This window comes from Psittacula echo (assembly GCF_963264785.1).
Source record: "Psittacula echo genome assembly, chromosome: 6".
NCBI classification, from domain to species: Eukaryota; Metazoa; Chordata; class Aves; order Psittaciformes; family Psittacidae; genus Psittacula; species Psittacula echo.
The window spans coordinates 50,118,172-50,145,770 of NC_137743.1; the positions used below are offsets into that span (position 1 = coordinate 50,118,172).

The window sequence follows — 27,599 nt, forward strand, 5'->3', positions numbered from 1 at the left end:
TTCCCACTGGTAGAATTAGTTCACATTTGAGGTTTTCTCTTTCTGCCTTTCCCCCTGTTTTTCTAGCAGCTTTGACCTCACAGTTTAAGCGTGTGTGTAGTGTTGGCTCCTGAACCCTCGGCTGACCTTGGACTTGCCTCTTCAGTCCTTTTGACAAAGGCATCTAACCTAGCCACACCTCACTGACATGCATGTACAAAGGAAAGACGAAATGCTGCTTCTAACTCTCTGTGGATTGTCAAGCCCTGGAACAGGCTGCCCAGGAAACTGGTGGAACCACCATCCCTGAAGTATCTAAAAGATGTGTAGATGTGGCACTTAGTGACATGTTTAGTGGCAAACATGGCAGTGCCGAGTTAAGGGTTGGACTTGATGATTTTGAAGGTCTCTTCCAACCTAAATGATTCTATGATTCTATGACAAAAGTGGGCTCTGTCCCAGGGTCCTAATAGTCTGGCTATTGGACAGGAAGGGAAATCTTTAATCAACATTGCAGGAGTTGAAGATTACAGAAATAAAAGGCATTCAGAGAGGTTCACTAAGAATGGGACTTGAATGCACATTCATGGGAAGTGTGGGGTTTTTCCAAGACTGAAGGGTTTTTTTCATAGTTTGAAGAAATAAAACTTAACAGGATTTTTGCTGTTTCATGTATGGGGTTTTTTGTTACAGGATGTGTGGGATGTTCACATGTATTAATTGCTTATGTTCATTCTAGATGGGGTACACTCCTTTGCATGTTGGCTGCCACTACGGAAACATAAAAATTGTTAACTTCCTTCTGCAACATTCTGCAAAAGTTAATGCCAAAACGAAGGTGAGTTTTCCGCTTGTGCCTCACTCATTCTGTGGAGGCAGCTTGTGCACTCTGCTCACTGCAGCCTTTCCCTTTCCCTGCGTCCGCAGAACGGGTACACGCCACTGCACCAGGCTGCACAGCAGGGGCACACCCACATCATCAACGTCCTGCTCCAGAATGGCGCGTCCCCCAACGAGCTCACTGTGGTAAGCGCAGAGGGGCCACCACGAGGCCACAGCTTTCCTCTAGGGCTCAGTTTCCCATCGCTCCAATGTCCTCTATGCCATCATCTCTTCCAAAACATCTGAAAATCTTTCCATTTTCATCCCATTTCTGTAAAGAGTTAAAAACTTAGTTATATATCCTACTACCAAAAATATATTTATTTCAGTCACCAATATGCAAACATTTATTTGGCCTTTATTGTGCATTCCTGTGCAGTTAATTAGCAGTTTCTACACTTTTCCTTACTAATATTCAGATTTTGCTATAAACATTTCAATTTCTAGAATGGAAACACTGCCCTTGCCATCGCAAAACGACTTGGCTACATTTCAGTCGTTGACACATTGAAGGTGGTGACAGAAGAGACCATGACTACAATTGTAAGTACAGCTTTATTCGGTAGTGAATGGAAGAATTTTTCCTAAGCCAGTGTATTCATCTTTGTTTAGTTACATGTCTACTGAGATTCCAGCTTAATTTCCACCAATTTCCTTTTAGCAGTATAAAGTGGATAATATGCGCAATATATTTTTAAGGTAGTAGACAGGATGTATGCAGGAAGAGTATCAACCAAGCAAAAACTGAACAGTGTAAATGACTGGTCATAGCTGTCATGTTTTTCCACACATCTTATTGTTTAAAGCACAGACCACATGAATATGAGCCAGTTTGTGGTTGAAAAGACATTCCTTCACACTTGTGTAAATAGAATTTGCTTCTGCCTTTTCAGAGTGTTTGCCAAGGGACCGCCATATAATGGTTTGTATTCGGACTGAGAGGACCTATTCCAATCTAAGAAGTGGTTGGAATTGACTTTATAGCAACTCATTGCATAGTTTATGGCATCTTCCAAAAGATGGTGAAAGGATGTCTTCTACAAGCAGCCACAGTCAGCTCCTGCAACCCGAGATATCCATTCACTGACAGATACATGAACTCCAGGTTGTCTGCCTTGCCTCTGAGGAAGGCTTTTTGAAATGTTAGCTGGGAGAGATTAAAGAGGTTAGCAGTGATCAATTACTACCTGCTGTCAGAAAAATGATGATTCACAGAATCCAAAATATTTCTCAGATCTTTTGTTCACTAACATTTTGACAAATTGCTCAATGAAGAAAAGTTTTCTGAGGTGAGGAGTCTCCATGTACCACCATAGTAGTAAAGCCAAAATTGGGTCTCTAAGAACATAAATTTAGAGCCTTGGCTCCAAATTTGCTTTTTCCTTTCTGCAACTTTTTTTTTTTTTTTGGTTAGAAGTAAGAAGATAAGTATATGCACATATGTATTTTTAGCATATCAGAGGCAGATATATATATATATATATGTATAAGGGTAGCAGAAATTTGACTGATTGCCTAGTATACAACTAGTTAACTGCAGGAAAAGTAAAACCACATTTTTATGCTAAGAACTCCAAATATCATGAGGTTATTCTTAGCTTGTAGAACCAAGAACCTGGGGAGTTTGTGCTGCATAAGGTGACTGATCCTTTATGTTCTGTTGATGAAGAATAGGGAGACGGTGGGTCAGGCTGTGAAATATGCTATAAGATATGTTAGATGCTGAAAGCCCTGTACTACCCAAATATCTATTTTCAAGAGAAGCCCAGAAATAATTTCCATTAAAATCAGAGTATTCTGCTTATCAATCACAAGTGTGTAATTGTCAAACTTTGGAAGCCTAGAATGAAACCTGACATATATATTTTATTAAAGGGTCTTAAAAATTCAGTTTGAATGCTGAGACTTATTTTTTGATGCTTGTGGCTAAACAACTCCCAAAGGTAAATTTAATGAAACCAGGGATAAATGCAGCTAATTATACTATAATTTATACTCAAACACCAATAAAAAATATCCAATAGTGCCTGAAAAAAGAGTCCTGGGATTTTGCTAGTTTAATGGCAACGTGTTAAAAATCTTTGCAAATAATTCCCACAAAATGAAAGAAGTGTGAGGCTTTTTACAAGTTTTGTGATGTTTGAGCATGCAGGAGCTCTTCTGCCTATACCAAGTGATGGCAGTAGCCCAAGAAACGTAAACTGCCAAATGAATATTCATGAGGCCAGAGAAAAACTGAAATATTTTAAAAATACATGAAAATGGAAAAGCTGTGTTGTCCTCCTGAACTTGTTACTCATTTCTTATTTGTATATGAAGGATGAGAAGTAATGGTGTTCAAAAATAATATAAAATATGAATATATTTAAAAATATAATAGAAAACCCCCCATAAAGACAGGAGTGTTTTTCAGTGTGAGGTTTGTTCTTTATTTGGTTTTTGTTTTATTTGGGTTTTTTTAATTGCTGTACTCCTTGAATGGTAACTCTGAAGGGTGTGACCTAAAACTTCACCAGTGCTCGTTGTGCTGTACACCAGCTGGAGAGTAAAATGTGCACAAGTGTGTCATTCATGGGTACACAGGTACTCTAGGAACAGATTTCAGGCATTCATAACAGGTTTTTTCTGCCTTTTTTTTGTTTTTTTAATATTGGTCTCTGAGTCTGAATTAATATAAACATTAGGCTGAAAATCAACCAATCAGTTCTGAGTGTCTTTCATGCATGCATTCCTTAAGGAGTATCATTTAGCCTGCATGTGGTTGCAATTGTTCTCATTTGTGGGAAAAACACACAATTCATGCTGAGGCACCTCTGAAAAAAATCACATAGACTAAGCCTGCTCCCAAATTGCAGCATTTTTCTAATGACAAAGGACTTCCCTGAGAAAGTTTAGTTTAAATAGGGATTATATATTGCTGCTCAAAATTCTGATGACTACTTAAAGAGTTCTTATTAACCCCCTTAACAAGAAACCCTTTTCAGTGTATTTGTTTCTTCTGTTGATATTGTCATCTTCTGTGCTTTCAGCTTTGCTTTTTCTGTTATGGAAATGTGAATATAGTTTAAAACACAAATAATATTGCCTATTTCTGTAGTCTTTTTAAATATATAATTCAGTGCATCTATAAAAAGGAAAGTTAGTAAGAATCCAGAAAAAGAAATCTTGGTTTGCTAACTGCAGATAAAAATATGTTCTACCTTGCATTTAGTTTTTAAAATATCTGTAAGTTTTAAGAAAAATTATGCCTATGCTCTGAAATGATTTTTTTGGTCTTTGACAGACTGTTACAGAAAAGCACAAAATGAACGTACCTGAAACGATGAATGAAGTTCTTGATATGTCTGATGATGAAGGTATTAAAAAATTTAAGAACCCTCTTGCTTATTTTAGTCTTTTCTTGTCATAAGAAATGTTTGTTTAAAAAAACCACCACCAAACAGTACTAATTGGATATGGTCTTTGCACATTCGTTATTGTTTTACATTGATTGTTTTTTTGACACATTGATAGTCTATGCTTTTATTTAATTATTTTGTTTATTTAAATCATACAGTTCGTAAAGCCAATGCCCCTGAAATACTCAGTGATGCTGAATATTTGTCAGATGTTGAAGAAGGTATTTGTGCATTTTTGTATTGCAGTGATACTTAACCCTCTTCCTTTTACTTCGTCTGCCTGAGAATTAATCCTTTCAGATCATTTTCTTATTATCTCACTAACAATAAGTTCTGCTCAACAGTTAAGAATGCTTTCAAAAATTCTTCGAGCTATTACTGATAATCCTCTCATGTTTTCTGAATTTCTTGCTCCCAAATTTTTAATCAACTTACCTTCACTTTTCTGGAATAGTCCTTTTGCTGCTGCTTCCATAAAGTGGAGAATTGTTTTATTATTGTAACTGAATAAATAAATATTGGAGACAAGGGTCAGATATCAAAACACTTTGGAAGAAACAGCTGATAGTGAAAGTGAATGGCAGAAGGAATGAGAGTGTTTGTTGTTTTTTTAAATTCTGATGTCAATTTACTCTGAAATGGTTGATTTACATTGACAGTGGTCCCTCAGCCTGGAAATAAGTATTTTCAGAGATTTTTTTTGTGGCTTTGTTTTTTTTATTTTAATAATATTTCAGTCATGACATTCAGTAAAAATACATCAGATTGCTTTTGTCCTGAATGAGGAGGGTGCTGCATTGGACTCAACATGTTGGTGTTTGTAATATTAAGGAAGTATCTTGAAGCTGAGACTTTATCTGTATCATCCTGCAGAGTGACATGAAATCTGTGAGTGGCAATAAAGCCCTTTGTTTTCAGTGTCTCTAAATAAGTCTCCTGGGCTACGGCAACCTGCCTGACCCAGCTCACTCCTCGGTGCTGAGGAAGTTTGATACGGCTTCAGTGGTCTCCAAGTATTTAAAACTCCTTTGGCAACTGCTTCGTCCCCTCTACCAACAAGGCCTGCTAGGACAGACCTTCCTGGTTTGGATGTGCAGGAATCTGTGAGAATTTCTCCAGGAACTGTAGGCTTCCAGAGGCCCCAGAAGGATTAGGTTCCCAGGTGAACATACAGAAAGAGGAAGGTCTTGAGCTGTTGGAGAGGCCAGTGACCTTAAGGCATTTTTGTGAGTCCCCATTCACTTGCATTAAAGCTGCATTTTTTTCTTCACTAGTAGGAAAACAAGTGATGGGGTTCAATTTTCCTTTGCTTCTTTAGTTAATCTCTCTTTCTTTAGGTCTAGTGATATATTTACTTTCAATTTTTATAGCATTTAAGCAGTAAGGTGTAAAAGATTATTTAGTAAGTTCATTGTGTGCATCTCTTGTTTAATTCATGCATTGAGGCTTTTGGTTTGTTTTCAGTTTGCCATTGTGTTCCCATTGCTGCAGTTCCAAATGGATACTGTTTTTACCATACACCTGTGTCTTTCAAATAACCCTCTTAGGCTATTGTACTGCTCAAATATATAATGTATTGTTTTAACTGATTGGAACACTGGTGCACAATCATGTTAGTTAACAAAACAGTAGCTCTTGCCATATCCCACTGCATAGCATGTGGTGAGGTACAGATGAGGAGCACTCATATGTGGAATCTGAATATTAGAACCAAAGTTACGAAATGTGCCTTTTAATGTATGGGATAATTTTTAAGGCCAAATCTGTGGCAGGCTTTTATAGTCACTAACTCTCAGGTCTACAAAAAAACCCAACCAAACAACAAAACAAACAAACAAAAACAAAAATTAGGAAAGCAGGTAATGCAATCTATTCCTTCCCTAGAGACTGTGTCCTCCAACCATGTTGCTGTTACTAGGGGAGCTAAGAGACTGGTTTATATGTAACAAGGTTATTTTCAAACCTAACACTGCAAGGAAGATCTCAAATCAAATAACAGGTATTTTATTAATCTGTGGTGAAGTATTCCAGTGTGCAGGACATGCAATGAATTACAGGCTTTGAGGTAATAACCACTGGCCTGTCTCCCTTTCCTGACTTGCACATCTGTAAAGACAATATATCGACACCCATTCCCGCAACTCCTCAATGTTGATAAGATATTTATATACAATGCATCCACTTACACTAGTCAAAATAAGTATGTTCAAGATGGTAATGCAGTCTGACAAATCTCACAGCCAGGGGGCTAATTTCCAAGTGAGAGAAGGTCACAAATTTACCACCTAAATCTGAGTTCTCCCTCACTTGGCCAACGTTCATGTCATCAGCAAAATTCTTCAGTGAGAGAAACTTTTTTAATGATTTCTCAATATCCCACAATCCTCAAGGTTTCTCTCATAAAAGAAATTTAAGGCATGGAAAGTAGAGTCTCAGAGCTCAGAGACAAGTGTCAGGAAACTGTTTCCTTGTGTTTATGTCTTGCAGTGCCCATTAAATAAGTATTTACATGGAAGTTGTGTAATTTCTCTTCCCTGCAAGGATAGTTTGGCTTGGAGTCAGACTGGATGAGAGGAGAGAGATTTTCTTCCTTTTCCTAGACTACTCTGGCAAATCTGCCCCAAAGACGTTAAGTGTTGGGAAACCGCAAAAAAGAAATGGCATTTTTTAAAGACATGAATACGATTTTGTGGGAAAAAAATGAAGGCTCATCTTCAAGTGTAGCAGAAAGTTTGTAGAAGAATACAGAGCAATTACAGTGTGCACTGAACATGTCCTCTGCTCTTATTTTTAAAGAGATTGCAAATCTTATAAATGGGAAACCTGAGACTGCAGGAACTGGGTCATTCTTCTTACTGTCTTCAGATATGAGCTCGCACCCCACACCCTATGCAGCTGGGAACCCCAGCGATTCACCCTGTGGTCACAGGGCTGGTGGAGAGTGGGGGCTCAGCCATGCTAAAGCATAACCTGAGCAGTCTGCCAAAGGCCTGGAGGGAAACTCCTCCTCTGCTGTCACATGCTGAGCCTTGGAGCATCCCTCTGAGTGGATGCAAGAGCTTTAATCTGATGGAGGAAGCTGGAGTCCTGCTGCAACTGCAGCAATCCAGCAATGAGCTCTTTCACAACGGCCCTCCGCAGAACTGCTGCTGCTGTCCTGGAGGCCAAGGGCCAGCAAACAGTGGGATCTGATAGAAAGAGGAGTGAGACTACGTAAGCAGCAAAGGCGAAAAAAATCCAAACCAAAAAACAGTCCGGGTGTTGAGAATTTAGTCAAGAATTGGGGGTTAGAACTAGATGATTTTTAAGGTTCATTCCAACCCAAGCCATTCCATTTTAAAGGTCTTTTCCAACTTAGTTGATTCTATGATTCTATAAGAAACATTTATTTTTGAGCTTTTAATTTTTTTTTTTCTTATTTGCTCTTCAGAAGATAAACCTCTGGGTGTAAATAAGGACACTGGTTTAAGCCCATTTAATGGAGATTCCTCTCTTAGTATGTGTAAATACCATGCTGATCAATCTCTGGTAGATTAGACAGATGTCCTAACAAAACATGCATGCACACTGCCTGATGCCTCTGTAGGTGCTGGGATGCAGCAGTTTCAATGTGTTTAAGACAAGCCAGGGCATGCCCATGCATGAAAGCCTGTTATTGATGATTTGGGGAGGGGTTGATTTATTGCATTTTTAGGCTCAATTTTCTGAGTTTCTTTGTCTCCATTTTACAGACTGATGAAAGTTTCAGTGGTCTGGTATTGGCTTTTCTTCGTACTTGTGTGAAACCAAAGCCTTGGTTACAACTGGAAGTATCTTGCTCTTCCCTGTGGCTGTACCTCTTCTGCCATCAGGCAGCTCTGGTCAGGCTGTGATGAGGGAGTGGCAAAAGCTTCAGAGATATTTAGCACAGCCAATGACAAATGCCTATTTGTATCCCAGGCCATGATTAAATTTTGTCTGGGACTTTCCCCAAGCCACACGATGCCTTCTATCCTGCTGCCAGAGAGGCTGTATTTCTTACTTGCATCTAAAAAGATCACCTACCCTGCACTCCTGCAATTGCCAGTGGGAGACATGCTGAGGGACCAGGAAAATGGGGAAAACATGAAGAGAGGTGACAAAGGTGATGAGAAAGAGGTATAGAAAAGCTTCTTGGAGAGAAAACAGTAAAGAGAGTAGGAGTCTCAATTCAAGGGGGGGGGGGGGGAGGAAATTAGCAAAAAATGAATGGGGAATAGGCTAGGATATATGAAACAGTGGGTTGCAAAGTGAGCAGTGATGCTTACAGCCTCTCCAGAAGTCCAGGAATAAGGGGCATCAGTGATACCAGCAAGAGGGAAACCAGTGTTGAGCCCTGCTCCTTCTGCAACAGATAGTTGAATTGTATGACTCCTTGCACAAATCCTTGGTGAGGAACACAAAACATTTACAACTGGAAGAATTTTAAAAGGAGGGAAAAAAAAAAAAACCAAACGCAAGCCAGACCTGTTCATGAGCATAAAAAACTCCTGCGGGTTTAGAAAATACATGCTTAAATCACTGCCAGCTAGAAAAATGTCCCAGGGAACTTCCATTGTTTCATGCCCTTACATTATTCTGTGAAGTGCAGTTGCTATCAGAGAGAAGGTATATCAGGCTGACGGGCCTTTACTTCGACTTTCTGCTGCTATTCTTTCCTGGATTTTGAACAGTTTCTGATACTCATGATAGCTCTGTTTGCCCACTGTTAACAGGGACATCATCTTTCTTCAACAGGAAACATATTACTAGGGGAAGGATGGCAACTGCAGCAAAGCAGTTTCTTTGGTGTTTTTTTCCCACAGTGCTTCACTTTTTGGGGCATTTTTCTATCATTTGTGTTCAGTGATTAATTTTGTCTTCACTTTTCCATGGGACCTCTCTCTGCAGGAACCCAGTGTGCTGTGAGCAAACACTGTGCTTTTACCTGAAAGGCAGAGGATTAGGCTGTGGCACCTAATTAAACAGAGCGGGATTGCTGAAACGTGCACCACCCATTTTGCTCCAGCCTCCCACGATCACAGAACAATGTCTGGAATTCTTTGAAATTACCACTCCTAGATGCAGCTTTTCCTTTGATGAGAGCATTTCATCAGAGTAATCCTGCTCTGGCTGGATTAGCTGCAGAGCAGGATAACATCTAATGTATCTTGCAGCTCAACTGGAGTAGCTTTTTATCACTCTTCACTTTGCCTTTGACAAACGATGCTCATGAAGAAAATGTCTCGTCTGTTCCTTACAGCTCCTGAAGAAAATTCCTCATCTGCTCCTTCACAGTGGAGCAGCGCTTGTCTTCAGGTGTCGTAAGGGCAGAAGTTGCTAAATTTACAGGCCCAGTTAGTAGTTGCTTAACGTTGCCAGCACCTCTCACCCTCTGGGCCATTCCCCACCTCCCAAGCTGCCGTCCATTTTTCTGCAGCTCCCGAGCTTTCTCTCCGGACACGAGCATCCCACGCTGGCAAGCGGAGGGGGAGGTGAAGTAGCACCTGGACCCGCGCCGCTGGCACCCAGGGGGCAGCCGGGGCTCACGTCGCGCCAGGGCGGCCGGGGCGGCCCGGGACGGTTGCGAGGGGAGGCGGAGCGGAGGGGAGCGCAGCCCAGCGCCCTTCCCCGCAGCCCCGCGCTCTCTGCTCAACTCCGGTATCAAGTTACAGAAAAACTACACCCTCGCAGCACCCTTATTTACATACAAATAACTGGAGTGCCTGCATTTATGTCACCATTCAAGAGGCTTGCCAAGGGAGGCTGTAATCCAATCAGCAGCAGCTTTAAAGGGATGTCTGCGAACTGATTAAAAGGGGATTTTTTTTTTTCTTTAACTATAGTCATTATTTTTCATTTTGTTTTATATTTGTAAAGAACTTTGATCTGAATTGGGAGGACAGAGATGCATATGTCCTAAAATACGTACGAAGAGATCAAGATGTCAAGAAGATCTCGGTTGTTGAGTGGAAAGCGAATGTGACCCACAGGGATTAGTTTGCTTGTGCTGGTTTGGAGTTTAACTCTAAATCACTGCTTAAGGACTAATAGGACTAATAGGAATTCTTGGAAACACCAGGGAAATATTTCCTATAGACCAAGCTGGTGAAAATGGCTTTCCAAAACAGTAAGACATTTAACTTAATGCATAATGTTTCTATTTCTGGTTTTATTTTGTTCCTTTTTTTTTTTTTTTTTTTTTTCTCTTTTTTGGTGTTTTTTTGGTATACTATGAACATTTTGGCTTTTAAACTGTACTTTAAAATACTGGTTGTTGCCGAGCTGGAGGAGAAAGTCGGTCTGTGTGTTTGCCGTTTGCAGAGCAGTAGCTGAAAGGGTATTTTTAGATGTGATTGCTGGTTAAAAACCAAAGCTCGCCTGTGGTTTCCTGAGTTAAGTGAATGGAAACTAGCCTAAACTCCTTGAATGAAAGTGGGAAACGTGTAGCTGGGGTCGCGGAGTCACTCACTTCCAGCACAGGCTGTGAAACTTCGCGGTTGTGCAACTTTTGCTCACCTCAAGCGCGGTCACGACAAAGGCGGTGGGCGAGAATGTCGGCGAGGAGCGAGCATGCGGGGAGCGCGCTCTGCTCCCTCTTGTTGAGGGAAGGGGGTGGGGGGAAAGGCATATTTTGGACTTGCTCTGTCAATGCAGGAATGTAGGTTTGCATGATGTAATGCTATGCAAATGATCCAGCCAGAGAGAGCGCTGCTCCGTTAACCCTTTGCGCGCCTGCCCTCCCCTCCGAAGATTTAACTTTCCTTCCTCCTTCCTTCCATTTTTTCTGAAAACAAAACTAATCGTCTCCTCCTCCGACCGTGTCCGCGCATCCCACCACTCTCTGGCCTTTCCCGACGGGCTGATCGTAAGGCCTGGGCGGGTTTTGGGTGCGGGGCTCCAGCTTAAGGGCTTTTGTTCTGCTCCGCGAGCCGGACCCAGCCGGGTCAGCCTCGCCCCGCCGGTCCGTGGAGGGAGGGTTGTGAATGTGGGGGGTGGTGGTGTCTGTCCGAAGGGCTTCCCTGCGGACACCAGCCTGGTCGTGTAAGCAGACCACAAAACAAACTCCTAAAAGTAATCCCTCTCACATTAAATCGTGCAAAAGTTTGTGAGAAATACCTAGAGAGAAAGGCGGGCCCCTGCTCTTACTCTGTGTTCGTTGAAGTCTGCTGCACTTTTCATAACTGGTGGGCAAACAGGCCGTCTGTCACAGCCAAGTTTTTCTTAGTTTTGTTTTCTGTAAAGAATAACCTGACTTTTGTTTATCAGCTCAGGCTTGCTAGTAAAGAAAGCAAAAGCGGTGCAAAGTACAGAAGAAGCTTTTAGCATGCTTAAATGATTGGGCAAAAGTCATCCCTCGTATAATTTCATTGGGTTTATGTCAAGGTGAAGTTTTGCTTCTTATGTTTGCCCCAGTAAAATTATTTCTCAGGCCCGTTCAGAGGGTGGATAATTGACGTGCTACATGGAAAGAGCCTTAGGGAAAGTGGGGGTGACACGATTGATTCCTTCTTGATGAACGGAGCAGGGCGTTATGACTTACTAAGCACGCAAACATTTACAATACTTCTGATTTCAGCCTGTCTTTTGTACTGACAGGTGAGGATGCAATGACGGGCGATACAGACAAATACCTTGGACCCCAGGATCTGAAGGAGTTGGGAGACGATTCGTTGCCTGCTGAGGGGTACATGGGCTTTAGTCTGGGAGCCCGCTCCGCCAGGTATTGTATTTGTTGTTTCTTGAGTTTGCGTGTCACCAGAGTTACAAGTTTTTTACAAACCAAATGCACTTTCTCACGCAGAAAAGTGAAGTCTGTTTTGAAACAAAGTAGAGGGGGTGTGCTTCCATGTTACAATAGTACTGTGCCTTTAAAGCATACGTTCATTGCTGGTTTATTTCATATTCTTTATTCATGTTGGCTTCTTATGGCAATGACATAGAAAATGAATTATTCACTTTTTCTGGTATCTGTCGGCTCATACTCTGAACATCTCCAAGGCACCTCTTTGCTAGCAGTTTGCAACTGGTCTAGAAACTGATCTAGAAAAGCCAACAAAAACAGGTTTCTCTTCACTACTGCAGGTCAGATTGATACTCACATTAGTGTTCCTTAATGGGCTAATTCAGCTGAAGAATGTAAATACCAGAAAAACTGAATGACAATCATTTTGCTATTTTGGTGCTTTTATTTCTTTAAAGGTGTTAGTGAGTTATCCAACTGAGATAGCCAATATTAAAGAAAAATGAAAAAGTAGAAAAGTAGTAAAGAAAAATAAAAGAAGTAGGTTTACCCTAATTTGTTGCAGGGTGTCATTTGGCAGGGAACAGATTACGTGTTACAGGAAATAGGCCAAAGTTTCTGTGAATCTGATAAAATATTGTAAACTTAATATAATATCTGACTAATGTTCATGTCAGCTCAGGTGTTTCTAGATCAACGTTTTAGATTTCATTTTTGAGTCTTGCTAAAGCCTGCAGTGTGCGTTGCTTAAAATAGCTAAAGCTGTATGAGCAGAGATTACTTCCATAGCTGTAGATTTGCAATGTACTTACTGACAGTTGAACTGTACTGAAGCTAATAATTAAACCTCATAAGCTGGAGCCCTGAGGACTTTTTCCTATGATGTAGTTTAAAGATCTGGTCTAAAAAGTGAGTTCATTGTCTAACAGCAAATGACAGCTCCCAAAAGGTAAAGCTTAGATGTCTACTGTTCAGTCTGTTTGTTATGGTCGCACTAGAAATGCAAGCATGTGGTTCAAATTTGCTCTTTAGTAGTAATGTTTTGCTTCACTTACAATTTTTAGGTAAGTTGGTAAGGATTTATGTGATAAAAGATTCACAAGGAATGCCAAAAATAGTCCATTAGCTAGAAAATCAGCAAAACAGATCTGAAGGGAGAGTCTTATGTCTTTGTAAACTTAATTAACAAAGCCGATATGCTGCTTTTAAGTAGAACTTTGTGTGAGCAAGGTCATCATACAGCACTATCAGATGTGGTCCATTCTGAAGTACTTACAGATATGGTGGAGAGGGAGTGCACTTTGTGTGTGGAGCTGGGCACTGATTTACAGGACACTTTTACTCATTCCAGTACTCTTCCTACACGTCTAACTTCTTCCTGTGCATGTGGGAGAGCAGAATTTCACAGTCAAAATCTGTTAGGTAGATTTAAGGGTTCAACCACGTTATCTTTTCTTTGAGAGAAATCTAATATTCCCATGCTTCTGATTTTAGCAGTGCCATTACTATTCGTTGCTGTGTAACTCATTTTTTACGTTGCACATGTTATGCTCAGAGGAGACAAATACAATATTTTTCCTGTGAAGTATTTCATTTAGCAAAAAGTATTCTGTGGATGTATCTTACTACTGATTCTGAGTGTAACATTAAGAAATAAACACATGAAATATATAAGCCATCCAGCCATAACATCTTGCTTTTCCTGTCTGATTCTTTGCTTTCTATTTCTCCTGTTTCTTTTCCACTGTAAATTGCTTTAGTCCAAAAGTCAGGTAAGAAGGCATGGCATCGTGTTACATCTTTCTGCTGCTGCCATTGCTCATCTTCATTTTATTCAGCCTTGGAAAGTGACATGCTTTTATTTTTTGGTAGAGGGGTGGGCTTAGTCTTAGAGAATGCCCTTCTGTTATAACAAATATAACTTGATTTCTTTATGCCCTTTAGCATATAAAAATTTGCTTAACATATGCCTACAGCGTGTAATTAAGATCCCACTTCTGCTTCTAGTCCAGGGAGGAACGTGTGCTAAGGGACTAGAAAAGTTTGATTATGCATGAAAGAAGTTGTAGAGTTTTGAGTCTGAAAAGTGTTGCTAGTTCAAAAGTGTAACATGTTGTTGGATGTTGCTTTTTATTAATTCACTATTTTTACTACTTTATTTTTTGTCACGTAGCAAGCATGTCTAGACCTGCAGCATGTTTTTAGCACATACCATAATGTATCTTCCAGGGTTAAGTGTAACACACTCCTACGTTGATTCAATTGCAACACATTCAGAGTGATCATTATTATTTCCAAGTGTCTAACATGCACAAAATAATCCCCAAAGCACTGGAGTCTATATTTAACCATCAATAAACAAATTTCTTCTCTTTCTTCTTTCATATCAAAATTATTATTCTTTTATTTCTAACTAAATGACTAAGGGTGTTTATAACAAAGTCAAAAGTGGTTCAGCCACAAAGAGAACACACATAAAACTTGCTCATTCTTCAAACAGATTCAGCAATCTGAGCCCAATGGGCACTTGCTGTGACCTACCCACAGCTCCCCCAGGACCTGCCCTCATGGGTCTCCTTTCAGGATTAGGCTGTGAAGACGTTTATCAAAGTTTATCTAAATACTTGAATACACTTTTCTAGATTTATTCTAAATCCATGGCGTTACTGCCAAAGCATTAAACATCTGTTGTGATTTTGCTTACGTATATTGTAAGGAAGGGGATATTTAACTATAGTCAAATACTTATTATTCCATTTTTTCCCTTGTATTTATTTCATAGGTTATGTATATTTTGCCATCTTATGCTATCCCTGGAAGTTGCATGTATTAATTTTTTTATTTTTATTTTTTGTTCACCTCATTGTCACCTGCACTTTCTATGATATATGGTAAATACAACAGCCTCCGCTCCTTCAGTTCGGATAGGTCCTACACGCTGAACAGAAGTTCTTATGCCCGAGATAGCATGATGATTGAAGAACTACTGGTCCCAGCAAAGGATCAGGTATGTGCTGCGTCTCTGCCACCAGGTATTAGTACTTCGTATTTATAGGGGGTGACACTGAAGCCCTCAGCTGTGCTTGCAGAGACTGTCGCTACTCTCTTAACAATTGAAAATGGAGAAGAGAGGAGCTGAGAGAAAGAAATCATGGGTTTACCAGATTGTGGTTTTGATACGCAAGAGTCAGGGTGATGGGGTCCCACACCAATACACAGTCTTAAGGGACCAGTTACTTTTTTATGACCATTGAAGTCAATGGAAGCATCTGTAAGCTTAATGTTATGGGTATCCTTAGAGTGCTTTGATGAGCTGGGAGCAGTATGTTTTACACTAAACAACTTTTGTCTTTATTGTATTAGCCCAGGAATTATGTTTGCCTGCTCTGTCGCGTGGAGGGTACTCCAACTGCTGTCCTTGTTTTGCCACCCTGGGGAAGAATTTGGCCTTGTAAATATTAAGCTATTATGCAGTAGCCAGTTTATGTATCTTCTAAACGTTTGTGCAATGACTAATACAACAAAAGCAGAATCTTTTGACATGATTATGGCATGGGAAAGTCTTTCCAGAAGCTAATGCTGAAGATGGTGGGGCACTGTAGGCTTTGTTTGTGTCCTCCTCAGCATTTTGCTTGGTAGACTTGCTTCAGATTTTCAAATCTAAATTAATTACTCGAGAGTTTCTTGATACACAGAAGCCAGAGATCTGCTAGGAAGTTGAAAAAAATTCACACAGAAATCTGTACTTGGGAATTAAAGGACTATGGAGTGGAACTGTTGTTTATTCACTGAAAGAGCATAAGGTGAATTGCAATGAAACAGAGGCTTTCTACTGCCTTTCTCACAGACATACCTCTCAGCAGTGGCAAGTAGTCCTGCAAGGGTTACTGATCTCAGCGGATGCTTTCATGGAGAAAGGAGTGCACCAGAGCAGGACTTGTGCATTTTAAACCTTGATTGTACTAGTCTGTAAATTCTAGCATAGTATAAATTACCCAGTTCTAATACAGCTTTTGCACACAGCTTTTGGTAGAATTACGACAATGGCAGAAATTGGATTCTGTCTTTAGCAACTGAATGTTTATTATTAGGTTGTTACTTTATGTAATGCTGTAACTCTCCAATAACCTTGCAGCAGCCAGCTATGGAGAGTTTCTGAACATTGCATAGCAGTAATTTTGTTGCTTTTCTTTGTTTTGAAGTCAGAAAATAAAACTGCGACTACTGGCACTGAAAACAAGAAACGGTATTTCAGGACTGAGAACCTGAAGTTACTCTTGACACTTCTTACTCCTAAATCTTCATTAAGTCTTTTTGATATGGTGGAAATTTCAAATGAGAGAAAGGCTCTTCAGTCTCAGAACATGTCAAATTTTATGTGTGATTCTGGCCATTTTTGTGATTACCATCAAAGTAGATAACATTGATTTAGCAGCTAGGGTACATTTGACTAAAAAAGACTTAAAACCAGAACTATGCTAAACAACTCCTAAAGTGTATTGTTCAAAGTGTGCATCATTAACCTGTTCTGTATTACAAAATTGCACTAGAAAAATAAGAATTACGTATAAGTACGCAGAGGTGTTGCAATCATAGAATCATAGAATAGTTCGGGTTGGAAAGGACCTTAAGATCATCTAGTTCCAACCTCCCTGCCATGGGCAGGGACACCTCACACTAAACCATGCCAACCAAGGCCTCATCCAACCTGGCCTTGAACACCACCAAGGATGGAGCATTCACAACCTCCCTGGGCAACCCATTCCAGTGCCTCACCACCCTAACAGTAAAGAATTTCTTCCTTATATTTAACCTGAACTTCCCCTGTTTAAGTTTGAACCCATTACCCCTTGTTCTGTCACTACAGTCCCTGATGAAGAGTCCATCCCCAGCATCCTTGTAGGTCCCCTTCAGATCCTGGAAGGCTGCTATGAGGTCTCCACACAGCCTTCTCTTCTCCAGGCTGAACAGCCCCAACTTTCTCAGCCTGTCATCATATGGGAGGTGCTCCAGTCCCCTGATCATCCTCATGGCCCTCTTCTGGACTTGTTCCAACAGTTCCATGTCCTTTTTATATTGAGGACACCAGAACTGCACACAGTACTCCAAGTGAGGTCTCACAAGGGCAGAGTAGAGGGGCAGGATCACCTCCTTTGACCTGCTGGTCATGCTCCTCTTGATGCAGCCCAGGATACGGTTGGCTTTCTGGGCTGTGAGCGCACACTGAAGCCGGCTCATGTTCATTTTCTCATCGACCAACACCCCCAAGTCCTTCTCTGCAGGGCTGCTCTGAATCTCTTCTCTGCCCAACTTGTAGCTGTGCCTGGGATTGCTCCGACCCAGGTGTAGGACCTTGCACTTGGCATGGTTAAACTTCATAAGGTTGGCATCAGTCACAAGCGTGTCAAGGTTCCTCTGGATAGCATTCCTTCCCTTTGGCATATCAACCGAACTGCACAGCTTGGTGTCATTGGCAAAATGACACCACATCACGTACAGGAACTCTACTTTAGGGCAAACTTTGTATTCTCTACAAGTGGTCATGGACTTCTCTGCTTTCTGCGATTCTCTTGCAGTGCTGGCTCTTGAGCTGAAAAAGCAATAAATATGAAAACCTTCCAGTGCTGGTGCTGAGCAGTAGTGTACACTGTTTTCATTACATTTATAGTCTTCATGGTTTTGTGATTCCAGTTTTTGTCCAGCAATGATTGTGCAGTTATTGCACTTCAGTGCTGGTTCAAGTTTGTCATGTAAAATGAAGCGAAGCTGGAGGCCTGGCTGACAATCTAGTTCTAAATGTTATTCTGTCAGTACTGTCTTGAAAGGTTAGCAAACCCATGATCCCCTGAAAAACAAATGACAATAAAACAAGAAACTATCTTCATGAAAAAGAGAGCCCAGCTGAAATTTCCTGCTATGGGTTCTGCAACCCTCAAAGTCCTAACAAAAAGTATATCCATCCTCTGGAATTCTTGTATTCTTCAGCCCAATCCTATGATGGTGAGCTTTACAGCCCTTTGGCTGAAACAAGAGAAGTGCATTTAGGAAATGGGGAATACCCTTGCATCTCTTCTTCCCATCCCTCCGTCTGCATGTTACTGGGCTTCTAGGTAATCTCTGCTATGGCAGTTGAAAGCAGAGTAAAAAAACCACCTTGTGTTCCAACAGTGGGATTCAAAGAAGCAAAGATCATTGTGGGTCAGACCCAATATCCTTAAAGTCTATCTGGAAACTGATGTGAGTTAAGGCTGGTTTGGGGTATCACACTACTTTGAAGGAGTGAGCCATTGCCTATCTGTGTATTTGATTTCTCTTCTTTTATAAAGCTTTTTATAAAAAAAAATTTTTTTTTATAAAAGCTTTTTTTATAAAGCTTGACCTGTCAACAGCAAAGTCTAAGAGTAAAGGGAATTAATTTTATCACAAATATAAATATATAAAAGAGTAAGGAGCATTTGTCAACCTCTTCATCATGTGAAATAGAAGATCCCATGGCCACCTCTCCCCAGGATCACTGAGAGATTTGCAAGTCTAAAAAGAGTCAGCCGTGGAAGATTTGAAACCAGTCTTTACTGAACCTGACTGCCAGCATGACACATTGGGTATTAGAGAAGAGTTTCTAATAATTCCTTAAGAAGTCTCTGTATTCTCCGTTGATTCGTTTGCTGATCCTGTTCAACAGGGAAGTCTGAGTCCAGGCCATATAACCTGGCTGGAGAAAAGTTAAAATTTCTGTGTCCTGGTGTGTTACCGTGGATGCAGCAACTCAGACCAAATTTGAACTACTTTCTCCATGGAATAATTTACAGCAGCTTCTGAATTTCATCAGCCAAAGGCAGGATGAATCAGGCTGTCCATTACATAGCAGCTGGCTGAACCTCTCTATCTGGATAAATTCATCTGGGAGGAAGCATAAATTCTTCTGATTGCTGAACTCTGATATTGCACAGCCTGTATATTCAGTTATGCAACCAGCAGGATCCTTGCCAGCAGAACCATCAGTGGTTTTGTGCATGCATTTGCATCTAACGATGCCGCGCCTATGAGCAATGCATATTTAATGTCCCTCAGTTTGGGGAGGGAACACTGGGACCTGACCAAACACAGAATGAATCCTGTGATTTGGTATCACTGATGATGTACCATCTTCTGGATTGCTGATACTGCAGTTTACATGGGAAGATTTTTTTTTTGCCTGCCTGAAAAATCCAACATCTCGACAGACAAAATGAGATCAACAGATGTGCTGCATGTAAGATGCATGTGTCCAGCTCTTAGCTTTTTCTACTCATTTTCTCTGTCAAAACTGTTGGCTGCAGGTTTTGTGCCTTTGCTGGCTGTAAATATGTCCAAAAGATCTGTGCACTTTGTCAGAAAGTAATGCATCAAAAAATACAGTCACCAGATATACAGGCAGTATCTGAGGACAAAGGAACAGACCTTATGTACGTATGCAGGCAAACCTACAGCAACTTTGTAAGCATAGTAGCATATCTATCTAACATAAATTATTTTAGAGTGGTGATATTTCCTTGGAAATTACATTGCTCTATGTTTATTTTTCCTGTATCATACGGCTGAAGGAACTTCAGCATTTTTCATCTGTTACAGCAGACATGATCCCATCTTTATTTGTTGATGTGTGTGTCCTCATGCATGCCTGGACCTTAGTGTAGTGTCATTGGTACGGCTTGAATGGCAGACACTAAAATGTGTTGTTCTTTTTTACACATTTCTTATGTTTCTTTGTTTAGTCCTGTTTCTGATGATAATGTGAATCACCAGGCAAAGGAATAAATTTAATTTTGTTTATCTAGATTTTTACATCTTCTAAGACCAACTGTCTGGATCTTAGACTGTTTGATGTCAAGAGGAATAACGTACTCAGTATAAGCTCTTATGAAGTTAGATATCACTTGGAATAGCAGAAATCCACAGCAGTGGCTTTCCTGTCTAAACTGCAGGCTCTTCCAGGGTTCTGCTGGAAGGAGTTAGAAAGCTGTCTTCATTAAACTAAATTATGATACACTTTTAAAAAATGGTGCTAATTAAACCCACTGCTGTTGCTTAATTACCATTGATTTAATGGCACTCATCTTTTATGTCTGATGGTGTATTTTGGTGTTTAATATATGCAAGTTTGCCCATTATTACTGTTGTCTGTGCTTGAACCATCAGGCCTCAAGTACGTATCTTACAGCTAATCCTAATGAAAGTAGCAGAAAAAGGAGGCATCAAACCATGCCACGGAGTTGGTCAGATGACAGAGCAAAGTTGTACCCTTCAGATACTGCTATTGACTGGCAGTAAATTACACTGTCAGTGTTTTTTGGAGGGAAACCTGTGATGCTCATTTGAAATAAAAGAAATGTCTAAAGAGAGAAGTTTTTTGGAAACCCCAGAGTGATGTGAGGGTTCTAGGTTCTGGTCAACAGCAGAGTACAATGTAATTGCATACCTTGTGGAAGCTTTTCAAAATAAGTATTTTTATGTGTTTATGACTGCCTTTCCCAGATTTACTACTAATGCTGATATTTCCATTCAAAATAATTCATTTTCACTACCTCTGTGCCAGTACATTTAAAAAAAAACAGGTGTAAATAATAAAACTTCCCTGAGTAGAAATGTGTGCTTGGCTCAGGTTTCAACCAAACTCACTGAATTTGATTTGAAAACAGCCCTTGAGGTTTTAGTCTTAACAGACTATTTTCTCTAGATGCATTTGCTTGTAAGCAGGAAACAACCTACTTGCAGGAAACACTGACATGTTTAGCAACATCTTGAGTGAAGATAGTCTCTGTGTGTTGCATGATAAAACTTAGTTTTATTGATGTAACTTCTGCCAGCACTTCTTAAAATTGTTTAGAAGCTTTCATATAATCCTGGAAATATAGGCATACAGTATTTGAAGATTTAATTTGTTTGATTTCCTAGGAAAAAAAGAAAAAAATAATAAGGAATGGCTATGCTACACAGATAAGAGGCTCTACAGTATGAGACCTGTTGCACGGCACAGGGCGCATGAGTGTGTATGTCCATGGGCAGCAGCAAGAAACAAATAACGCCCCAATGTCTGTCAGATGGGACAGTTAATTATAGCACCAGTGTGCCAGTGCTTCACAGGGTTAAAGCTATTTTTATAGAGATGAGTAGGGACAGTGGCACTCCAGAAAACAGTGTTCATATTGGTTGTCGTGAATAAATACAAACTAAACCCTCCTCCCACTGGGAGCTTGGTCATGCATTCACAGCTTCAGTTAAACTCTCAGTGAAGTTACTCACAGCTTCTTCCGCCTATTTTCAGGGGAGGGATGATATTATACTGCCTGTATGATGTATGATTGCAGTACAAAGGTAATATTTTTTTGTTCTCAAACTTTTTAATCTTGCACATGCAAGTAAAGATTGGAGAGATATAGTTGTAACTGAAGGAAGTGGGAAAAATGAACAAAAAGAATGGCTAAAGACATGTAAGATTAATTTGTTTGTAGATTTCATGTTTCTGTTACAGATTTTGTAGTAATTTAACACCTGGGATATCAGCACTGTTATGACGAAAGGGGACAGGTCTAAATTTAATACAGTTATATTTAGAAGCTTGTATTTAAGACAGATGTTTTTCATGTCAATTTTAGATTTCAATTTATCTTTTTTTTTTTTTTGCATTATGTTTAAAAGCACCTGACATTTCAAAGGGAGTTTGATTCTGATTCTCTCAGACACTATAGCTGGGCTGCAGACACCTTGGACAATGTTAACCTCGTTTCAAGTCCCATCCATTCTGGGTAGGTCACTTAACAGATTTCCTTTATCTTTAAATATGGGAATGTATTGTTAGCAGAAGAATACAGCCTGTTGTAATGGTTGATAACATGCCTATTCCTGCTCCAGTTGAAGCTAGTGGCAAAATTCTTACTGACTTTAAGGAGGACGCTTAATGACAGGAGTCAGTCTAAATTCTTGCATATCAAACAAAAATTTGCTTCTGCACTTAACTTTCTGAATGCCAAAACATTGTAATCCCACAGGCTTCTTTTTAATAGTCCTGTTTTGCTTTTTCTGTTGCTGGTGCTTTGTTTTTAAGTGTCATAAGTGATTTTATTTGAATTGTACTAAATTATTTGGAATATGAAATCTGAGATACAACATTGTGCTTTCTGTTCTTTCACAAAGGGAAAAATGTGGGGCTTTAAATTAATCTCTTACTTTATTTATACCTCCAAGCTCCTGCCTGTTCTCCAGTAGCTGTAGTTTGATTTTAGTGGTACTATTCATTTACTTATGAGTCACCACTGTAGTTGTTGTGCATCTAGACAACACCACGAAGACTTGATTAAAATGTAATAGTAGTAGTGTTTGAATGTGTATTGTAAAAATTCACAAATAAATGTGTAACTGAAAGGAATCATTGCATATGAGATTGCCTAGTATAAATATTTGTTGTTTAGTTTTCAAGATCAGGACATAAAATTTCACATCCTTTTTAATTTACTTTCCCATTTTGTGTCTTATTATATTCTTATAATGAAAATGAGTGCAGCACATACCGAAACATTTCAGTTTCAAAAGAGCAGCAAGTCCCACAAATCTAAAGATACAGTCCCACAATACATGTAAGCACCTATTTCTGCTGAACAGATCTATGCAGATCTGGATTTCTGAGTCCTGACCTGATGAAGCACTGCATATGATCAGTGCTAGAGGTGAGTATCAACAACTGCAGTATGAAAATGTGAAGTCTGTTGGTCGTCACAGAAAAGTATGTCAGCAAAGGACCTCAGAGAGCTAGTCGTTTACTCATTTACATTACAGGAGGATAAAATCTAGTCAAGCTGTTAAGGAGATATTCATAGTGACTTCATAGTCACTAAAAATAGGAGATTCTGTAGTCACCCAGCTTCAGTAGTTCACTATCCTTTGTTACGGTATCTCTTCCCCTGATATGCAACTTAAAATTTCTTTGCTGAAGATTAAGCCTATTTCTTGTCATAGACATAATAGTCATGGAAAACAATATCTTCCTGATCTCTTAACAATGTTTTATGTATTGGAAGACCTGTAATCCTACTTTTTATAAACTAAAATGTCACAGGATCCTCCTAGGTGGTCTTTTCCACATTCCTGATGCAGTCCTCTGGCTCTCCCCTCTTCAGTTTATTTCTAAGTCAGGATCGCTACCTCTTTGGTCTGACACAGCACACTTAATCTTGAGCAATCCTACAGTGAGAATTATCATTTTGGTAACTGCAGTTGAAGGATGTTTGTGATCTGCTGGTATTTCCTGGTTCTTTTCTGAAGTTCTGCAGTCTGCTTATTTTTTGTGTTTTGTGGTTGCGTGTTTGGCTTCTTCCCTTTGTGTTTGCCTTTGCAGTATTTCAGAGTTTTTGGTTTCAGACTGTTTTTCTGTTCTAGCAAGACAGTTTTAATTCTGATCCTATTTTCCAAAGGCTTTTCAGCCCTTATTTTTGTCCAGTGTTCAAATTATGAATTAAGACATTAGGTTAGTACCTGGCCTAGGACAGCACAGTGTAATCTCCATGTGAAGTTTCCTTTCAGTAAAGTACTGATGGTATCTCTTTTGAGGTAACTTCTGAGATGACTGTGCACTTACCTTATCTATGCAGTACCTCCATTGCTTACTGAAATACCAAGACAGTACTTCCACACACCCACTGAGTAAGTTACTCTGTCAAAGGAAGTCAAATTCATTTGACATGAGTTACTCTTGCCACTTCTATTTTGGCTTGTTTTTATTTTGAGGACTGGTAGGTGAGTTGTAATCTCTTGATTATTCTTTAGGCCCTTACTGTTGGATAATTTATTCCTGGATAAATTGGATAAATTATTGTCAGATTGATTGTTGGATAATTTATTCCTGAATATTTCTGGTAATTTGGGTTAGACTGATTGGTCTAAAATTTTCTAGCTCCTTTTCATTCTGGTACAAAATAAGTCTGATGTTTGCAACCTGCCAGTCCTCTGGGACAATACTTGTCTGCCCTTAGTTCTTCAGCATGCTCCCGAATGGTTCCAGCCCTTCAAAATATATTCTGTGAACATGGGCTCTTTCACATCACCTATTTTAGATCTGCTCTCTTTGTACATCAGTCCTTACTAATGCAGAGGTGGCTTTAGCTATTCCCCAGAGGGAGGGGCTGCAGACCTGTAGCAGAGGAGAAAATGGGCGGGCTGCATGGGAGGGAGAGGATCTGAGCACCAAAATATTCTCCAAACAGGTATAGCTTTTCTGACCAGTCACATTGCTCGTTTGACAGATAAAAGTTCATCAGAAATGAAGCTCTGATGACTCAGTTCCTTTGTTAGGGTAAAAAAACCCTCACTTGTTTATTTTCTTTTGAATTGTGGCTCCATGCTATAGTATGATAGCATTTGGTTTTCCCTGTTACCTTCATCTAGAGGCAGTCAAGGCATGTTCCCTTCACACCTTCCTGTTACCTCAGCACATCTGATATTCAGAGGATCATGAGTTTTCACTTCTCTTCCATCAGTCTTTTTCTGCAGAGCAACTCCTTTTCTGCTTGTTCATGGTGCCTCATCCCTGGCTCTGTCCCCAGTTACTTCTGTGGCCATAGCTAGGGGCTGGGGTCACCTGCTGTTAGCAGTTCTCGTGGTCCAGGTTGCCCTATGGCCAGGGCCTGACCCCACCGCTCTCTGCATTCCTCATCCTCCCGCAGACTATGCAATGTGCTGTGCAAGGGAGCTCCCCTGGAGTCCGCTCTTTTGCCCATTTACTCACTGTAAGAAGAGAGCACCAGAGTTTGTTCCCATTTGTTAACTGAGACAGACGAGGAATTTTGGGAGGAGGATGTGGAGTTCCAGCAATGTATCAGTGAAAGGGAAAGAAAGAAAGAATTGTTGGCAGTTATTTCAACTCTTCTGGTTTTTCCCCTTTTTAAGCCAAGATAATGTTTTATGTTTTTCTTTTTTGAGTTCACATAAGTTGTTTTGCCAGCATATATTTAGAACAGAGTCCATTGTTAGCAGTACATTGAAATGTGTAATGAATCTTGAGGCCTCTGGGAGGGTAGAGACCCTTCACCAAAATGACCTTCAGTTTTCAGATGTGAGCCTACTTGTGCAACTTCCCCAAAATAAAATGTGGGTGTGCTCTCTTTATGCTGACTGTTTTTACTCCTTGGTTTTCTTAGCTGAAAGAAACAGTATGTCACACTGCCTTTCATATTGAGAAACTCAGAAAAACTGGATGCAGTCTTGCAAGGTGGAATACATCAGATTAATTGTCGTTTACGCCAACATCCTGTACATGCAGAAGAACTTCTTTTTGAAAGCAGTGTAATGAATGGCATGAACTGATACTCCTTTCAAGTATCCTGCCATACATATCTTTTATACATTATACTTTGGAAAACGAACTACTCTAGAAAAGTGCAAGAATTGGTTCTCCATGGCACAGTGGAGCACGCTTTGGGAATTCAATAAAGAAGTCATGTTACAGTAATTTCTCTCTTGACCTAAGTTAATAGCAAATGCTTTCCTCTTCTCCATGTGCTTTTGCACATTTCTCAGAGAAATTATGGGCTTGTGCTGACTGATTAGATTAACACTTCCTTTCAGATTTTTTCCATGTGTAACATATTTTGTATGACGCAGGTCACAATATGCAAAGCAAAAGACGTAATTTCTAAGGTTGGCCTTCAAATGTGTTGCTTTTGTTATTTTTCTGATTGTTACTTTTCCTTTGCGCATATTGATATTTTCTGTTGCTTGCCTCTAATTATCTTACATTAATTTTTCCCATTTGCTTTCTAAATTATTTTGCAGCTATTCCTCTCCACTCCCCCAGTATGATTCAAGGTGATAACTCTGTGCTTTTCTGTGAATCCTTCTCTTCTTTTCATTTTTTTAAACTTTTTTCCCCACAGAGTGTGTGTAGATGTTTGTAGTGCATCCGCCCACAACCTCATCCCTTCCATGTATTCAAGTAGAAATGCTCATTAGCATTTAGCGTTGTGTTTTAGAAATCACATTCTAGTTTCCATTATTAGTGCAACATTAATTTAGGTAAGCATCAGCTACTAATCTTTTTGATAGAAAGTGCATGAAATACTGTTTGGAATTACTGTTATTGTTTTAAACAGTGAATTACTAATTTGAAAACTAAACAAGGGAACAATTAATATATGGGATTAATTACATTTATATGGGAGCAATATGCATAAAGGCTGATCTGCTGAAGGTTTTGTCTTCACTGAAGGCTGCAGTGTGGTATAGACACCAAAGCTGGCTGCAATGGGCTAGTTCCTGCTGTGGAGTATAGACTCACATCAAGGGTGTGAGCAGTGTGCATTAGCAGTGCTAAACCCCAAGTTGAAAAGGCCGGACTGACCTTGAAGTCTACAGCCTAAACAAACCTAAGAACTTAACATCTAATTTTTATAGGTACTTAGTTTTAACTTCCATTGATGATGATGATGATGATGATTATTAAGTCAGTTGATTTAGGTGCCTAGTATTTTTGACAATCCACTCTTACATGGTCATCTAAAGAGTTTAGATACAGAGACAATATCTTATCTGAGTGCAAGCTTTGGCATTTTTGCAGTAGATCAAAACTTTATTTTTTTATATTCTGAGCTGGTTTAACATGCTGGTAATCACATGCATGATAGGCAGTTCTCCAAAACTCTGCTTTGTACTGAGCCATCAGGCCCAGCCCAGCTTTGCCAAGCTTCCCTGAGGCCCCTCCTTGCTTTGTGGTGCACAGACCAGATGTGCCTCCCAAGAGATGCTGCACATCAACCCTGAAGGGATGCTCCAGCCAGCCACCCCTCCATGCTGCTTCCATGTAATCTCAAGTGGCCTCATTTTCTCTGCAGACAAAAACCATGCACATTTTTAAAAGGCCACCAAAGCACCGACTGTAACAGATTCCTTTCAGTATTCTCCCTTTGATGACCAAGGCCTATGGGTCCCTGCTTAATATTTTACTTTGCTTCATAGAAAATTCTAATGGATTGTCTTGAGCTCTCTTCACAGCTAGTCACGTGCTGGCTACTTGCCAGCTCTGAAGGCCAACCATTGCCCTACCCTTCCCCACATACTCAGTGGCATCTGCCTCCTACTATCAGCTTTCACCATTCACAATATAGAGCAGTTGCAGGGAGAAAAGGCAACACGAGCACACTGACAGAGTAATAGTGCTCAGTGAGCAGAGGGGAAAGGAACCAAAGGTCCAGGCTCTCCAGAGCTGATGCCTCTTCTTGGTATAGCCTTCTATTAGCAAACAGAAAAGTGTTCCAGTCAGCAGATTTTACAGACATCTAAGATCTTGTGATCTATAAATATTAAGATTAATGTAATTTATATACTCTATAATTTTCAGACTGATCACACTGGTTTTGACATAGATCTAATATTTCTAGAAAGCGCTTGACTAGTCACTAGGCAAAGATCCTGTCCCACTAAGCCAATTCCTCTTATTAGGCACTGGGATATAGTAGCAGCAACATTTGGATTTAGTCAGTAGTGTACAGTGTGTTTATCTAGGAGACAAATGTGGATACAAATTACTTGTATGAAAACTACTGTGATAGATTATGAATTTTATTCTATGCTGC

General features: G+C 40.0%; 1 protein-coding gene across 2 annotated transcripts in view; it reads left to right on the plus strand.

Moving 5' to 3' along the window:
• The window catches only part of ANK3 (ankyrin 3), a gene marked incomplete at both ends in the record, with an annotated part of 206,550 nt that overhangs the window by 124,871 nt on the left and 54,080 nt on the right, over nucleotides 1-27,599 (plus strand). For both annotated transcript variants that reach the window (XM_080621696.1, XM_080621697.1), the window contains 8 exons: nucleotides 719-817; nucleotides 907-1,005; nucleotides 1,309-1,404; nucleotides 4,145-4,217; nucleotides 4,418-4,480; nucleotides 11,856-11,979; nucleotides 14,905-15,007; nucleotides 21,679-21,785. In XM_080621696.1, the coding sequence (XP_080477822.1) occupies nucleotides 719-817; nucleotides 907-1,005; nucleotides 1,309-1,404; nucleotides 4,145-4,217; nucleotides 4,418-4,480; nucleotides 11,856-11,979; nucleotides 14,905-15,007; nucleotides 21,679-21,785 (764 nt within the window). The remainder of the gene's footprint in view (nucleotides 1-718; nucleotides 818-906; nucleotides 1,006-1,308; nucleotides 1,405-4,144; nucleotides 4,218-4,417; nucleotides 4,481-11,855; nucleotides 11,980-14,904; nucleotides 15,008-21,678; nucleotides 21,786-27,599) is intronic.